Raw genomic sequence first — 18,607 nt, 5'->3', positions numbered from 1 at the left:
GACAATTCAACTAATCTGGTGAAAAGTTCATCTATATAGTTGAAAAATAACTTTTTTTTTTGAAAATTCGTCTTTTTTGGTTGAATTAATTTCGTTGACAGTTCAATGTATTTTGTTTAAAATTCAACTATTTTGGTGAAAAGTTCAACTATTTGGTTAAAAACTAACTTTTTCTTATTAAAAATTCAACTACCTTGATAGAAAATTAATTTCATTTTGTTAAGGATTCAGTTTTTTTTATAAATTCCTATTTTTTGGTTAAAAATTCAATAACTCCATTGCCAATTCAACTATTTTGGTGGAAAGTTCAACTATTTGGTTAAAAAGTAACTTTTTTAGTTAAAATTCAACTATTTTAATAGAAATTTAATCAAATTTGGTTGAGGATTCAGCTATTTTTTGTTGAAAATTCAGTAACTTCATTGACAATTCAACTAATCTGGTGAAAAGTTCATCTATATAGTTGAAAAATAACTTTTTTTTTTTGAAAATTCAACTATTTCGATAGAAAATTAATCTCAATTGATTGAGGAATCAGTTTTTTTTTAATTCGTCTGTTTTGGTTGAATTAAACTGTGTTTGATTTAAAATTGAATTCTTTTTCTTTTTGAAAATTTTACTATTTGGTTGACAATTCATGTATTTTGTTAAAAATTCAACTCTTTCGGTGCAAATTTTCACTATTTCGTTGAAAAGTACATTTTTTATTGAAAATTCAACTATGGTGGCAGAAAATTAATTTCATTTGGTTGAGGATTAAGTTATCTTTTTTAAAATTCCTATTTTTTGGTTGAAAATTAAATACATTCATTGACAATTCAACTATTTTGGTGGAAAGTTCAACTATTTGGTTAAAACGTAACTTTTTTTAGTTAAAATTCAACTATTTTAATAAAAAATTAATCAAATTTGGTTGAGGATTCAGTTTTTTTATAAATTCCTATTTTTTGGTTAAAAATTCAATAACTTCATTGACAATTCAACTATTTTAATAGAAAATTAATCAAATTTGGTTGAGGATTCAGCTATTTTTTTTTGAAAATTCCTATTTTTTTGTTGATAATTCAGTAACATCATTGACAATTCATCTATTCTGGTGAAAAGTTCATCTATGTAGTTGAAAAATAACTTGTTTTTGAAAATTCAACTATTTCGATAGAAAATTAATCTCATTTGATTGACGAATTCAGTTTTTTTTTAAATTCGTCTGTTTTGGTTGAATTAAACTGTGTTTGATTTAAAATTAAATTCTTTTTCTTTTTGAAAATTGTATTATTTCGTTGACAATTCATGTATTTTGATAAAAATGCAACTATTTTAGCGAAAATCCACTTTTTTATTGACAATTCGACTAGTTTGGTAGAAAAGTAATCTCATTTGATTGTGGATTCAGCTTTTTTTATTTAAATTCTATTTTTTGGTTGAAAATTGAATAACTTCATTGGCAATTTAAATATTTTTATGGAAAGTTCAACTATTTAGTTGAAAAATGTATTTTTTTAAATTGAAAATTCAACTATTTTTATAGAAAATTAATCTTACTTTTTTTAAATTCGTCCATTTTGGTTGAAAATTTAATAACTTCGTTGATAATTCATGCATTTTGTTCAGAATTCAAATATTTCGATGAAAATTTAAACTATTTCGTTGAAAAGTACATTTTTTATTGAAAATTCCACTAAAAATAAAACTATTTTGGTGGAAAGTAATCTTTTTATTGAAAATTCAACTATCTCGATAGAAAATTAATCTAATTTGGATGAGGATTCAGCAATTTTTTTTTTAAATTCGTCTGTTTTAGTTAAATTAAACTGCGTTTGATTTAAAATTAAATTCTTTTTTGGTTAAAAATGTGAAATGTTTGACAATTCATGCATTTTGTTAAAAATTTAACTATTTTGGCGGAAATTTACTTTTTTATTGACAATTCGACAATTTTGGTAAAAAATAATGATTTGTTTCAGGATTCTGCTATTTTTTTTAATTTGTATTTTTTGGTTGAAAATTGAATAACTTCATTGACAATTCTACCATTTTGGTGAAAAGTTCAACTATTTAGTTGAAAAAGTACATTTTTTATTAAAAATTCAACTATTTCGGTAGAAAATTAATTTCATTTGGTTGAGGATTCAGCTATATTTTTAATTCGCCTATTTTTGTTGAATAAAGCTGATTTAAAATTAAATTCTTTTTTGGTTGAAAATTTTCAAGTTTCGATGAAAAATCATGTATTTTTATAAAAATGCAACTATTTTGGGGAAAATTTACTTTTTTTATTAAAAACTCGACTATTTTGGTAGAAAATTAATCTGATTTGGTTGAGGATTCTTCTATTTTTTAAAAAATTCGTATTTTTTGGTTGAAAATTTAATAACTTCGTTGATAGTTCATGTATTTTGTTCAGAATTCAACTATTTCGGTGCAAATTTAAACTACTTCGTTGAAAAATAAATTTTTTATCTAATTTAATTTATCTAATTTGAATGAGGATTCAGCTTTTTTTTTAATTCGCCTGTTTTAGTCGAATTAAACTATGTTTGATTTAAAATTAAATTCTTTTTTTGGCTGACAATTTTATCATTTCTTTTAGAGCTCATGTATTTTGATAAAAATGCAACTATTTTGGCGGAAACTAACTTTTTTTAATTGAAAATTCGACTATTTTGGTAGAAAATTAATCTTGTTGAGGATTAGGCTATTTCTTTATGGAAATTCATCTTTTTTGTTTAAAAATTAATTTCTTCGTTGATAATTAATGTATTTTGTTTAAAATTCAACCATTTCGGTGCAAATTTTTTATATTTTTGTGAAAAGTGACCTTTTTAACAAAAATTCAACTATTTCGATAGAAAATAAGTTTAATTTGATTTAGGATTCACATTTTTTTTAATTCGTCTGTTTTGGTTGAATTAAACTGTGTTCGATTTCAAATTAAATTCTTTTTTTTTTTTAATTTAATTACTTCGTTGACAATTCAACTATTTTGGTGAAAAGTTCTACTATTTAGTTGAAAATTAAATTTTTATATTAAAAATTCAACTATTTTAATAGAAAATTTATCTTATTTGGTTGAGGATTCAGCTATTCTTTTTTTAAATTCCTCTTTTTTGTTGAAAATTAAATTACTTCGTTAATAATTCATATATTTTGTTAAAAATTCAACTATTTGGTTGAAAAGTACATTTTTTAATTGAAAATTCCACTATTTCGGTAGGAAGTTAATCTCATTTGGTTGAGGATTCAGCTACTTTTTTTTAATCGTCTTTTTTTTTGTTAAGTTAAACTATGTTCGATTTAAAATTAAATTTTTTTTGTTGAAAATTTAAATAGTTCCTTGGCAATTTATGTATTTCGTTAAAAATTAAACTATTTTGGTGAAAAGTTCTACTATTTAGTTGAAAATTAAATTTTTCTATTAAAAATTCAACTATTTTAATAGAAAATTTATCTTATTTGGTTGAGGATTCAGCTATTCTTTTTTTAAATTCCTCTTTTTTGTTGAAAATTAAATTACTTCGTTAATAATTCATATATTTTGTTAAAAATTCAACTATTTGGTTGAAAAGTACATTTTTTAATTGAAAATTCCACTATTTCGGTAGGAAGTTAATCTCATTTGGTTGAGGATTCAGCTACTTTTTTTTAATCGTCTTTTTTTTGTTAAGTTAAACTATGTTTGATTTAAAATTAAAATTTTTTTTGTTGAAAATTTAAATAGTTCCTTGGCAATTTATGTATTTCGTTAAAAATTAAACTATTTTGGTGACAAGTACATTTTTTATTGAAAATTCAATTATTTCGATAGGAAATTAATCTAATTTGAATGAGGCTTCAGCTTGTTCTTTTAATTCGTCTGTTTTAGTTGAATTAAACTGTGTTTGATTTAAAATTAAATTCTTTTTTTTTGGCTGGCAATTTTATTATTTCGTTGAAAATTCATGTATTAAGATAAAAATGCAAATATTTTGGCGGAAATTAACTTTTCTTATTGAAAATTCGACTATTTTGGTAGAAAATTAATCTGATTTGGTTAAGGATTCTGCTATTTTTTAAAAAATTTGTATTTTTTGGTTGAAAATTTAATAACTTCGTTGATAATTAATGTATTTTGTTAAAAATTCAACTCTTTCGGTATAAATTTGCACTATTTCGTTGAAATGTACATTTTTTATTGAAAATTCACCCATTTCGGCAGATAATTAATCTGATTTGGATGATTACTCACCTTTTTTTAAATTCTTTTGTTTTAGTTGAATTAAACTGTGTTTCAGATATAATTAAATTCTTTTTTTTGTTGTTGAAAATTTGATATCGTTGACAATTCATGTATTTTGATATAAATTCAACTGTTTTGTTTTTAATTCGTCTTTTTTTTTTGTAGAAAATTAAATTATTTCGTTGATAATTCATGTATTTTGTTAAAAAATTAACTATTTCAGTGCAAATTTCAACTATTTGGTTGAAAAGTAACTTTTTTTTTTATTAATAATTCAACTACTTCGATAAAAATTTAATCTGATTTGGTTGACGATTCAGCTATTCTTTTTTTAAATTCCTCTTTTTGGTAGCATTATACTGCGTTCGATTTAAAATCAAAATATTTTATGGTTCAAATAATATCAACAATTATATTTTTCGTTGACAATTCATCTACTTTGGTTAAAAATTAATGTATTTTGCGAAATATTAAATTATTTTGGTAGAAAGTTCAACTAATTTGGTTAAATAGTATCTTTTTTTTATAGAAAATTAATATTTTAGTTTGAAAATGCAACTTTTTTTTTTAGAAAATTCTTCTTTTTGGCTTAAAAATGTAACAATTGAGTGGAAATTCTTTTTTTAACTTTTGGCTCAAAATTCGGCTTTTTCCTTTTAAAATGTATCTCTTTTTGTAAAAAACTTGGTATAAAATTCAAAATAAATTTAAATATTTTATGGTTGAAATAAAATCAGCTATTACATTTTTCGTTGGGAATTATTCAGCTATTTTGGTTAAAAGTTTATGTATGTGGTGAAAAAGTAACTTCATTATTTAAAATTCATATATTCGGTTTGAAAATACAAATTTTTTTTAGAAAATTCGTCTTTTTGGATTGAAAATTCAACAATTTAGTGGATACATTTTTTCATTCACGGTTTAAAATTCGACTTTTTCGTTTCAAAATTTATATAACTTGGTATAAAATCTCATTTTTTTATTGTTAAAAATTAAAAAAAGATTTTGGTAGACAATTAATCTGATTTTGTTCAAAATTCGTATTTTTTGGTTGAATTCAACTGTGCTTATAATTTAAAATAAAAATAGGTTATGGTTGCAATAATATCAACTATTGTTTCAATAATTCAATTATTGAAAAAAATTTATTTATCATTCAAAAATTTAAATAAAATTTACCATTTTTTTTGTGAATGACTTAATTATAAAAAAGAATTATGCTCGAAATAATATCAACTATTAAATTTTTCATTGAGAATTTATATTTTTTGGTTGAAAATTCATGTATTTGGTGAAGGATTTAAAAATTTGGCAGAAGACTTGACTGCTCGGTTAAAAGTTAATTTTTGGTTGTTGAAAATCCAACTGATTTGTAGAAAATTCGTCGTTTTGGTTTGAAAATTCAACAAATTGCTAGAAAAGTAAATTGTTTTGTAGAAATTTAGTTGAAAATGTATGAAATTGGTTTGAAATTAGTCTTTCTTGGTAAAAAAAAAATGTTCTTGGCGGAAAATTCAATTAATTGGTCAAAAAAATTATATATTTTGTTGTGAATTCGTATTTTTTAGTAGAAACTTAATCTTTTAGAAAAAATATTCAATTTTAGGCTTGAAAATTTACCTATTGTTTGAAAAATTAAACCGTTTTATAGAAAATTAACTTTCCTTAAAATTAGGTGAAAATGTTTTGAAATAAAAATTAATCAAAGAAAATTTAGGCTACCATAACGTCCATTGTCTAAAATATTTAGTTAAAAATTTATGTAATATCTTTAAAATTTGTCTTTTTTGATAGAAAATTAATCGTCTTCGTTGCAAATTTAACTAGTTGTTTAAAAATTAATGTATTTTATGGAAAAAATTCTTTTGTTCTGTTAAAAAATCAATCTTATTGGTAGAAAATTCAACTATTAGGTTACAAATCTACGTATTTTGTTGACAATTAATTCTTTTTAGGAGAAAATTAATCCTCTTTTTTGAAAAATCATCTGTTTTGTTGAAAATTAAACTTTCTTGGTTGAAAATTCAGGCTTTTTTTTGGAAAAATTCATCTATTTTTGCTTTAAATGAAAATATTCTCGTTAAAATATCAACTGTTAGATTTTTTCTTGAGAATTCATATTGTTCCGTCATGTTTTGAATCGTTGAGATGGAGAAGAATTCCCCAAATATTTTTCCAGGGAAAGTAATAAAATAATTATATTTCCGGACAATTATAGGAAAATAGTGTCTTTAGTGTCATTTTTTTCTCGAAATAGTAGCAAAATCGTTTGAAAAAAAAAAAAATAAATTTAATATAAATTACTAAGGCACTTAAAATATGAAAATTGAACAAACCTCGCATCAGGTTGCTTGCTGTACAAGGGATGAGTCGAAGTATTCGGCGGAGGAGGTGGAGGACTTTCCCGGTAACTATCTTCCGGAAGCATTGGCCTGGAAGGTAGAATTTCAGTTCCCAAATTAGCACCCTCGCCTCCATTCTGGATTCTCCCTCCCTCGCCAGAATACTGATCATTTCTCAACTCTGTTGGTCCATTCGAGTAAGGTCCTCCATTCTGTGGATGTCCATACTGCCTCTGTTCCATAAAATGCCTGTTAGGATCCTGTCTTGGCAGATCCTGTCTTGGCAGATCCTGTCTTGGCAGATCCTGTCTTGGCAGATCCTGTCTTGGCGGATCCTGTCTTGGCGGATCCTGGACGAATTCCCTCGAGTCACCTTGTCCTCGCGTCATTTCACTCTTCCCCTTTGGAATCATACCATACTGGTTAGGGAGCTGCTTGACAAACTGGTTCTGGTTATATTGTGGCTCGGTGTATCCGTAACCTGGAGGCAATTGTCGAGCACTGTAGGTCGGGGAAGTTGGTCCCAGATTCGGAGTGGATCCGGCAGGTCGAGACTGGCGAATGGAGTTCGCAGCTTGTGCTGATGTCATTGGTCGCACATTGTAAGCGCTCGGCCGATACTGGTTCGTGATTGGAGGCCCTCCTCGCAATTCGCGTCTTCGGACTTCTTCCTGCATTTCCTGGAGTTTCGCTTCCTGTCTTATTATGTCCCTGGAGGACTGAGATCTTGGCGGTGGTCCCTGATGCTGCATTTGATTGACACCGTAGGCTTGTTGTTGGCCTTGCGGAATATAGGCGGATATTGGTCTGTCCCTTCCTTGATTTATATCGACGGCTGGTCGGTTTAGGGAACTTTGAGAACCTCTCAGACTCTTCTGGGCGTGCAGGGAATTTCTGCAAAATTAATTGGATTTTTGTGTTCCGTTTTAATCGAAGAAAAAAATTCCCGATTCGCAAACATTTTTCACGGTCAGCAAAAAGAATTTTAACTGTAAAGCTAAACATTTTTCCATTTGAAGTTAAAAAAACTGAAAATTAAATTTAAAAAAATTAAACTCAAAAATTAAACATTTTTTAAATGCAACAATTAAACCTGTAAAATTCAAAGTTTAAAACATTTTCAACATTTGAATGATTTCAGGCTTTCTATTTAATTACGAATATATTATTATGAAGTTATTTTAGAGTTGAAAATAGTTTATAAAGTTTAAGTCAGACGTTTACATTTTTTTTAATTTTTAAGACTTTTGAATTGAAACCTTTAATTTGTAACGTTAAAATCTGACCTTTCTTAAATTTTGAACGGATTTAAAATCGTTTTGTCAAATCAAATGTTGTTTACTTTGTAATACTTAAACTATAGTTCAATTGAAAAAAAATCTTTATTTATTTTTACAGATATTAAAAAAAAATTTATTACCAACAATGTTCAACATCAAACGCTTTTAATTTTTAATTGTTTAAGTCTTCAATACAGCATTTTAAAAATCATTAAATTCCGAATTTACGCTTAAAAATAAAAATTTTTTAAGTAAAAGATTTTCCGTTGAAATCAAGACTGGACAGATTTTTTTTTTCTAAAAATTTGTAAAATTCCCGGTTAAAAAATAAATTCACTGTCATTTTCCTGTTTCCCGGTCCAGCGGTTCCTCTGTAATTTTAAATAAAAAATAGTTGTATCCAACCAAAAACGGCTAATTTCCTAAACAACATTTAAATAATTAAATTTAAAACTTTTAACAATAGGAGGAACAATTAAATATTAAATCAAAATAGATTAATTCTAAACCAAAAATGTAATAGTAGACTTTTCAGCTAAAAAAATTTCAGAAAAAAATATTTGGATTTTCTTATTGGATTCTGTTAATTGAAAAAACAAGAAAAAGTGTAATTTTATTAAAAACACGGGAAAGAGGAATTCTTTAAAAAAAGAAGACAGGGTGGCTGTTTTAATCAAAGAAAAAAATTGGTGGTCATTTCCCAGTTTTTTTCGCTGTTCGCAAACATGTTTGACGGTCAATAAAATTATAAAAAAATCGAACTCTAAAGCTAAACACTTTTCCATTTGCAGTAATAAAAAATAAATAAATAAAATTTAAAATGCTCTAAATTGAAGAATTAATGAATTAATCTTCTTTTTTTTAATCATATCATTTTGGATAATTTTAAGCCAGAATCATTAAAAACTGAACGTTTGATTTTTTTTATAAACTGAACATTTCTTAAATTAAAAATTAAATTATTTTTATTTCAAATAGTTTAAAAATGTATACAATACTTCAAAATTGTATTTCAAAGTTTTGAAACGTCTACTTGTTATTTTAGATTTTTCCATATTTTAAATTATTTAAGTAAAATTCAAAACTTCTGAAAGTCTTTTTAAACAATTCGAATTTTTTCTCAAATTTGTCGTTAACATTTTTTTCTAAATCCTGCGAAACTAAGAAAAAAATCCTTAAAACCTTCGACGTTCATTTTTTATAATTTTTAGTCTACAAATCAGTAAAAACAAATAAAAAATATTTATTTATTAGAAATATAAGTATATTATTTAAATAGCTATTTGTCAACTTCAATATTTATTAAAAATGCAGATTTTAAGTTCATTCCTTTCAGCAAGAAGTGTCTAATATTAAATTTCAGGTTAAAAATGATTATTTTTTAAAATAGTATTATTTAGTTTAAATTTGTATTATTTTGTTGAAAAGTCATCCTTTTAGTTTGAGAATTCCTCTTTTTTTGTAGAATTTTTATCTTTTTTTTAGTTCAAAATGCATCTTTGTGGTTAAAAAATAGATTGTATAATTTTAAATCAAATTTTTTCTAGAAAATTCACATTTTTGGATTGACAATTTATCTTGTTTAGTTTAAAATTCAACTATTTGATTCAAAATGCATGTATTTTGTTCATAAATTCGTCTATATTACTACAAAACTACTCTTTGTCAAAAATTTACGTATTATGTTGAAAATTCACATTTTTAAAATTAATTCCACTGCTTTTAATTATTTTTTTTTTTAATATCACCTATTAAATTTTTTGTTCGAGATTCATAATTTTAGTGGAAAATTTATCTCTGGTTAAAGATTGAACTACTGAAAATTAATTTTTTGTTGTTAAAAATTCATTTTTTATCTCAAAATTGAACTATTTCATTTTTGGTTAATGACTGATCTTTTTTGGTTTCAAAATTCAACTAATTAGTTAAACATTTACTTAATTTTGTTAAAATTTCTCTTTTTGTAGAGCTTGAAAATTCATCTGGATTCGTATTTTTCTCAAATTTGTCCTACAATTTTTTTTAAATCCCGTAAAATAAAAAAAATTCTAAACAACTTCCACATTGATTTTCTACATATTTCTAAATCTTTTAAAATATTCTCTTGAAATTAATTTTTCAAAATAAAAAATCATTTTCAGTTTGTCAAGGAAAGTAATTTTGCTTTTTTTTGAGATTTCTAGTTATATCTCTAACTTACTCAAATTTTTTTAAAGAACAATAGGTGTTGAATTTATACAGCTAAATTCAAGAATTTAATTTACAAATTAATTTTTTTTAAGAGCAATTAAAATTGCAACTCTCAAATTTTAATTTTTTTTTCAGTTTTGAATATTTATTTCATAATTACTTATATTAAATAAACAGTCAGATACTTCTAAATACTAAGTAATTGTTCTTTTTCTTAGTTAAAAAATTTGAAATTCAATGGTTTCAAAATTGACATTTATAGACTGAAATACTTGAAATTTAAATTATGAATATTTTATTTCGAAGTTATTTTAAAACTGAAAAATTTTTGTTTAACTAATGAGACTCTCCAATTGAAAAAGTTTAATTTTTAAAGTTAAAAATTGGAAATTCTAAAATTGTAAACTGATCACGAATCAACTCGTAAAATAAATTATTATTTATTTTTTAAATCTTAAAGTACAGTTCAATTTTTAAAAACAATATCAGTTGGAGATGTTTTTTATCCAGAATTTTCTATTTCAAAGGCTTATCATTTTTAATTGTTTAAGTCTTTGAAACTGAATTTAAGAATTCTTTAAATTAAAATGTACGGTTAAAATTTAAAAATCTAAAATGGAAAATTTTAAAAGTGAAAGATTTTCAATTAAGCATTCTAAAATAAATAATATAATAAATGAAAGAGATGACAATTCAAATAATTATTTAAAAAACGGTTGAAATCAAAGTTGGACAGATTTTTCATTCTAAAAATTATTTTTTCCGGGTCTCATGAAATTTCCGGTTTTTAATGTTTCCCGGTCCAGCGGCCACACTGATGGAAACAAGATTTTGAAAATTACCTCTCATCCAAAGGCTGTGGAGGACTCGGTTGTTGTTTCATTGTAGGGTCTTGAGTTCGGTAAACACTCAAATTTTGGTAAAATCTTTCAGCCTCATTTCCTTGAAGATTGTTTTGAGGGTGCATTTGATTTGGATTTAAATTGGGAGAGGACTGTTGTCTGGCAACAAGGCCCGAGGGCGGTAAAGCGCTAGCTCTCATTGGATCATGGAGATTGTGACTCGACCTGTTTTTTCAAAAAAGAAAATAGTGATCACATTTTAAATAATTTTTTCAGGACTGGAGGGCGCAAAGCGATTTTTTCGAAAATTTTTCTTGTCACCCGATCTAGTTAATATAATACAATAATAAAAATAATTAATAATGATTTTCCGAAAATATAATTCCGGTTTTTCCCGGTCAAGTTTATTGAATTTTTCCGGTCAGCTAAAAGTAACATACTCATTTTTGCCGCTAAACACAAACAGTTATTTTCATTCATGACCCTCATTCTAATTAATTTTGAAATAAATACTTAGATTTTCCACTAAAAAATATAAATTCCCAACAAAAAATGGAATATTTAAAATTTTAGTAGACAAAATTTAAAAAAAAAAAAAAAAGTTTTCAACCTGACTGATTAATTTTCAACTAAAATGCTGAATCTTCAACTGGAGTAGTTGAAGTTTAAACTAAAAATATGAGTTTTCAATTTAACAGTGAATCTTCAACTGAAATAGTGGAATTTTCAACAAGAATAATTTTTACTATAAAATATATATTGTCAATGAAAACTTTAAAACTATTCAATTTTTAAGTTCGAATAATTTATTTTCAATCAAATAGAAGAATTTTCAACTAAAACTCTAGAAAATTCAATTGGTATAAGTTAAATTTTCAGTTAAGCAGATTAATTTTTTTTAAACATTGAACAATAAAAAAAACTTTTTCTTTAACCAGAAATTAAATAGTTAAATATTTAGATACAAAAATTGTTTATCAAAGAGTAGAATTTTTAACTAGAATTATAAATCTTTACCAAAAAAAATGAAATTTAAAGAAGACTTCTTTCAACCCAGAAGTTCAATTTTCAAGCTAAAAACATTTATTTTCAAGAAAAAGTGTAATATTTTATATTTCACTGAGAAAGAATTTTAATTTTAAATTAAAACCACTTAAGTTTGAATAAAAAAGCCGAGTTTTTTTTACATAATACTTGAATTCTTAAATGAAACAGAATAATTTTCGATCATTTAGTTTCATTTAAACAAAACAAAAAAATTCTCTACGAAAAAAGACGAACTTTCAACAAAATACATTAATTTTTAACCCAAAAGATAAATTTTCAACGAAGAGGACTCAATTTTTACCAAAAAAAGATAAATTAAAAAATTTTCTAACTAATAAAGATAATTTTACAACCAAAAATTGAATAATTACATTTTTTTAGTCAAAAAATGAATGTTAAACCAAAGAGATGAATTTTCATCTAAAACTCTGTAAAATTCAACTTAAATAATTAGTTACATTTTTAGTTTGAGAAACAAAATAATTTTGAACCAAAAAAGAAACAAATTTTTAACAAAATATTTAAATTTTTGGCAAAAAAATCCTTTTCATCCAAAGAAAGAATAATTGTTCAATCAAATAACTCATATTTGAACCAAAAAAAATGAATTCTAAATTAAAATAATGAATCTTCTATTAAAAAAACTAATTTTCAATAAAGAGTTTAACTTTCAATCAAGCCTTTTTTTATTTCCAATCGAATAGATTAATTTTAAACTAAGGTGGTAAATATTTAACTGTAATAATTTAATTTTTAACCAGATAGAAGTATTTTTAAACAAAAAGATTAACTTGCAAAAAAAAACAGATAATTTGCCAACAAAAAAATCGATTTTTAACAATATATCTGAATTTTCAATGAAAAAGAAGAATTTTCAATTTAAAAAAGACATTTTCAACCATAAAGATTATTTTTTTATAAACAGGCGATATTTTCACAAAGTACATAAATTTTCAAACAAATAGTGTCATCTCTAAGTTAAAAAATATCCCTTTACAATAAAATATTTGAATTTTTATCCAAAAAGGATAAATTTTCAAACAAAAAAAAACGGATTTTCAGGAACATAGTTGAATTTTTTACAGGAATAGATCAATTTTTAGTTTTAAAAAATTGATGTTCTAAGTAATAGTTACATTTTCAACCAGAAATTAATTTTCAATTAAAATGATGAATCTTCAGCCAAAAAAAAAATGAATTTTGAACGACAGAGATTAATTTTCAACTAAGGTGATAAATATTTAACTGTAATTATTTAATTTTTAACCAGACAGAAGTATTTTTAAACAAAAAGATTAACTTGCAAAAAAAACAGATAATTTGCCAACAAAAAAATCGATTTTTAACAATATATCTGAATTTTCAATGAAAAAGAAGAATTTTCAATTTAAAAAAGACATTTTCAACCATAAAGATTATTTTTTTTACAAAAAGGCGATATTTTCACAAAGTACATAAATTTTTAAACAAATAGTGTCATCTCTGAGTTAAGAAATATCCCTTTACAATAAAATATTTGAATTTTTATCCAAAAAGGATAAATTTTCAAACAAAAAAACGGATTTTCAGGAACATAGTTGAATTTTTTACTGGAATAGATCAATTTTTAGTTTAAAAAAATTGATGTTCTAAGTAGTAGTTACATTTTCAACCAGAAATGAATTTTCAATTAAAATGATGAATCTTCAGCCAAAAAAAAAAATTAATTTTGAACGACAGAGATTAATTTTCAACTAAGGTGATAAATATTTAACTGTAATAATTTAATTTTTAACCAGATAGAAGTATTTTTAAACAAAAAGATTAACTTGCAAAAAAAAACAGATAATTTGCCAACAAAAAAATCGATTTTTAACAATATATCTGAATTTTCAATGAAAAAGAAGAATTTTCAATTTAAAAAAGACATTTTCAACCATAAAGATTATTTTTTTATAAACAGGCGATATTTTCACAAAGTACATAAATTTTCAAACAAATAGTGTCATCTCTAAGTTAAAAAATATCCCTTTACAATAAAATATTTGTTTATCCAAAAAGGATAAATTTTCAAACAAAAAAACGGATTTTCAGGAACATAGTTGACTTTTTTACTGGAATAGATCAATTTTTAGTTTTAAAAAATTTATGTTCTAAGTAGTAGTTACATTTTCAACCAGAAATGAATTTTCAATTAAAATGATGAATCTTCAGCCAAAAAAAAAAATGAATTTTGAACGACAGAGATTAATTTTCAACTACTAAGTTGAATTTGTAACCAAAGAAAGATTAATTCACAACGAACAATGTAACGAAATTTTCTATTATAATTTAGCAATATTTCTTCTTTGAAATACTACTTCTATTCTAAAAACGACTTGAAGTACTTTCTTTATCTAGAATTCTAAATCCGAATGATAATTCTTTGTAAAAAATTCCCTGTTCCAAAAGAAATTATATTTCTTTACCGAAATAACTTGTCCCAAAATAAAAAAGATAATTAGTTTATAAAATTCCCTGAATTCGATGATCAACCTTGAGAAAACAATAAAAATGTAATAATAAATTATGATTTAATCAGAGTTAACTGAGATAATCTGAAGAATATCTGACTCTACATAAAGTAGAAATCACTTTTCTAAACGAAAAAAATTATTAAAATGATAAAAACTTTAATTTTTCTGCGACCAGAAGTTCCCGGTCTTAAAATTAAATTTCCGATCACTCTACTTGCAGATTTTATTCGATAAAAAACTAAATCGGGTGACTGCAGCCCGGGATACATTTTTGCAGACGCAAACTGACGCTTAATTTTTAATTACAAAAAAAAAACTAGAACATTTTTCGAAAAATTGCGATGTTCCCTCCAGAATGATTGCCTTTTGATTATTTGGTTTAAATATGATATAAAACAATGCATTTTTTCAGACGTATTATGGATCTGGTGAAAATCCGAATCGTTTTAATCCCCTTAACTTTTTATTTTTATAACATTTCCAGAGACTCAAATAATAAAAATCGATAAATTAATTTAAATACATTTAAAAATAAAATTAAACAATTAAAATAAAATTTTAATATAATTACCGTGATCGTAAAGAAGTAGCACCATTCATGGCCGGCATGGGTGGAGGTTGAACGGGTGGAGTAACGCTATTACTGGAAGACGCTCTGCTATATCCAGGACCGAAAACTTCATGTTGCTGTTTTCCCTCTGTTCCTACATCTGCACAATTCAATTTTAATTATCCTCCATTTTTCCGCTTTACAAATTTAATATTAAATCAGCTTCAAATAAATAAATAAATAATCAATTATATTAGGGTTGCTACAAAATTCCAATTGCGAAATTCTCTCACTTTTCCCTCGCCAATTTTCAACTCTTCTTGACCATTATAAATATTTTTTTAAGGTATTAAAACAACCTTACACCTAGGAGATTAATAATGTTAATGCAAGAAAAAAAGTTTGTTTTTAAATTTATTTTAATGAATTTTAGTAACCAATGTCAAATTTTATTAGAGGTCATCCAAAAATTACGTAACACGATTTGGGAGGAGTTTGGTAAAATCTTATTGTTTCTTATGAGGGTGGATAAAAAAAAATTAGTACATCCATATTTATTGCATTGAATTTTCAACTAGAGATGAATTATTATCCAAGAAAATCAATTTTGTACCCGAAAAGACAAATTTTCAAGAAAATAGATGAAGTTTCAAATAAAAAAAGATAAACTATAAGTTAAAAAATTGTTTTGCACAAAAAAACTAATTTTCAACAAGAATTTTACACGAAAAAGATGAATTTTCAAATAAAAAGATTAGTTTTCTACGAGAAAAGTCGAATTTTCAACCGAAGAAAAAAACGAGTTTTCAACATAATAGTTAAATTTTCAATCAAAGAGATGAATCTTCAACCCAAAAAATGAATACTAAAAGAAAAATGTAATATTTGATATTTCAAGAAAAAAGTATCATAATTTTTTATTAAAAAACTGTTGAGTTCCACCAAAAAATAAGATTTTTCAAGCCAAAAGAATGGATTTTCTTACAGAACAGTTTAGTTTGCAACCCAAAAACATAAATATTAACAAAAAAGTTAATTTCCGATAAAATTTTTGCATTTTGATGCTAAAAAAATAATTTTCAATAAAAATCAAGTTTTAAACAAGAGAAATGAATTTGAAACTAAAAAAAATCATTTTCTACAAAACAGTTGATTTTTTAAACTGAAAATATGATTTTTAAACATCAAAATATTTAGATTTTTTAACAAAAATATAAATTGTCTACCCAAACAAATAGATGAATTTCTAACCAATAAATTAAATTTTCAACCAAAGAGGTAAATTATTATCCAAGAAAATCAATTTTGTACAATTTTACAGTTTATAAGATTGTTAAAATAATTTTCTACCAAAATAATTTAACTTTCGATCCAAAGAAGATGAATTTTAAACAAGATAAATGAATTTACAACCAAAAAGAATAAAAAAGTTGAATTCCTAAACTAAAAGTATAATTTTAAAACAACAGAGTAGCTTAATTTGCAACCAAAAAGATAAATTCTTTACCCCAAAATACAAATTTTCAGCCAAAGAAATGATTTTTGAATTAAAAAGATGAAGTATCATTTTATGAGATTACTTTTCTTGAAAAAAAGAGAATTTTCAACAAAATACATGAATTTTCAATGAAAAAATATCAATTTTAAGTTAAACAATTATTTCGAACATAAAAAAAATGTTGGACAAAATAGTTAAATTTGCAATCAGAGATGAAACTTTAACAACAACAAAAATGAATTCTCACAGAAAAATGTAATATTTGGTATTTCCAGCAAAAAATAGAATAATTTTTTATCAAAAACAGATGAGTTGAACCAAAAACACAAATTTTCAACTGAATGTATCAATTTTCGACTAAAAAAAGATCCATTTTTAATCAAAAATACAATAGTAAACTTTTCGACCAAAGAAATTAATTTTGAAATAAAAAGATGAAGTTTCATCTAATGAGATTACTTTTCTACTAAAAAAGAATTTTCAACTTAAAATACAATAGTTAAATATTCAATTAAAAAAATTAATCTTTATTTAAACAAAATGTATTTTTTTAAATAATTAAATTTTCAGATAATCAGATGAATTTTAAACCAAGCAGATTAAATTACTAACAAAAAATATGAATTTCCAACAAATTAAATTTTGTCATCAATAGATGAATTTTCAACGTGAACAATTTCATTTTCAACCACAAAAAAAAATGAATTTTCAACTAAAACATATCCGTTTTCTGCAAAACTAGAGTTTAATAAAGTTTTAATCAAGTATGTAAAAATTAATTTTTTTTATAAGTATTATTTATTTATTAAAGATAAAATGATCAAACATTCGTATTAAAAATAAAATTTACAGCCTAAATTTTCTGAATTTATTGTTTGAGTTTAAAATAACAATTGATAAAAATATAGTTCCGGATGAAAATTTTGTTCATTTATTATTTTAAATTCAAACAATAATTTTAAATTCAGTAAATTTTCAACTAAGAAGATGAAGTTTCATCTAATGAGATCACTTTTATATAAAAAAAGGCGTGTAAAAAAATACATGAATATACAATCAAATATTTAGATTATCAACTAGAAAAAATGTAACTTAAAATAGAATTGTTAAATTTTCATTGGAAAATAATAATTTTCAACCAAATAAAATGGACTTTTAACAAAATAGTTAAATTTTCAAACATGGATGACCCCTAACTTCAAATTCAGTTTACCGAAAATTCCCTGATTCCTTTATTTGGTCCTTGACATTCCCTGACTTACCAAAATTCCCTGAAATTTGTAGCAACCCTGTAAACAACAATAACATCGAATTTCTCTTAAAATGACAGAAGAACAGAACCAGTGCTTTATAGATTATACCTAAAGAAAAGAAAATTGTGTAAAAGTTGCAGATTGTGCAATATAAAATAGTGAAAAAACTAAAATAAAAAATTATCCCTGGGGTATTTGCAGGACAACACAAAAAGCTATAACAAGAGACAATCTTTGAGGAGACATAACATTAAAATTGAAACGTAAGTCGGCGGTGAATAGACTAATTGCTGAAAGCATTAGCTAAAAAAGCTTTTTTCTTTTCGAAAAGGATTTTTTTCTCGAAAATTGTTTACTTACTATGCAGGGCTGGGACAGACTTGCTGCTATGGATTTGTTGGGGATGCGGATCGTGTCCTAGACGTGACGGTAAATCACGTTCACTCATGCGTCTGGGTCCTGTGGATGCACATGATGCACAAAAAATGCATTGGGTTAATGCCTCAACATGCCGAAAGCTAACAATCATTACACGTAACGTGCAGACATGCGATGATTTTAAGGTTTTTAAATCAATCTCAAAATATAATGTAAAATTATTGTAAATTTCGTATTTTTATCGATATAAACTAGTGGGGGACGACTGAAAAATTCCGAAAAATAAAATTCCTGATTGTAAAATTCCCGAATTGGAAAATTCCCGAATAATAAATTTCCTGAATAATAGCATTTCCGGATAATAAAAATTCACGAACTGAAAAGTTTCCGAATAATAAATTTCCCGAATTGGAAAGTTCCTGCATAATAAAAATTTCAAATAATGAAATTTCCGCAATTGTAAAATTACCGAGTAATAAAATTCCTGAATGATAAAATTTCCGGATAATAAAATTC

At 24.5% G+C, this 18,607-nt stretch overlaps 1 protein-coding gene across 1 annotated transcript in view; it reads right to left on the bottom strand.

The window, feature by feature from the left end:
- The window catches only part of LOC117180738 (afadin-like), a 284,255-nt gene that overhangs the window by 8,710 nt on the left and 256,938 nt on the right, over window positions 1–18,607 (bottom strand). Inside the window, exons 19-22 of the mRNA XM_033373229.1 lie at window positions 18,074–18,172; window positions 14,984–15,122; window positions 10,871–11,095; window positions 6,558–7,452 (exon numbers count right to left, since the gene is read on the bottom strand). Coding sequence (XP_033229120.1) covers window positions 6,558–7,452; window positions 10,871–11,095; window positions 14,984–15,122; window positions 18,074–18,172 — 1,358 coding nt within the window. The remainder of the gene's footprint in view (window positions 1–6,557; window positions 7,453–10,870; window positions 11,096–14,983; window positions 15,123–18,073; window positions 18,173–18,607) is intronic.

This window comes from Belonocnema kinseyi, chromosome 9 (assembly GCF_010883055.1).
Source record: "Belonocnema kinseyi isolate 2016_QV_RU_SX_M_011 chromosome 9, B_treatae_v1, whole genome shotgun sequence".
NCBI lineage: Eukaryota > Metazoa > Arthropoda > Insecta > Hymenoptera > Cynipidae > Belonocnema > Belonocnema kinseyi.
The sequence above is the reverse complement of the archived record's forward strand: the minus strand, read 5'-3'. Positions and strand labels throughout refer to the sequence as shown.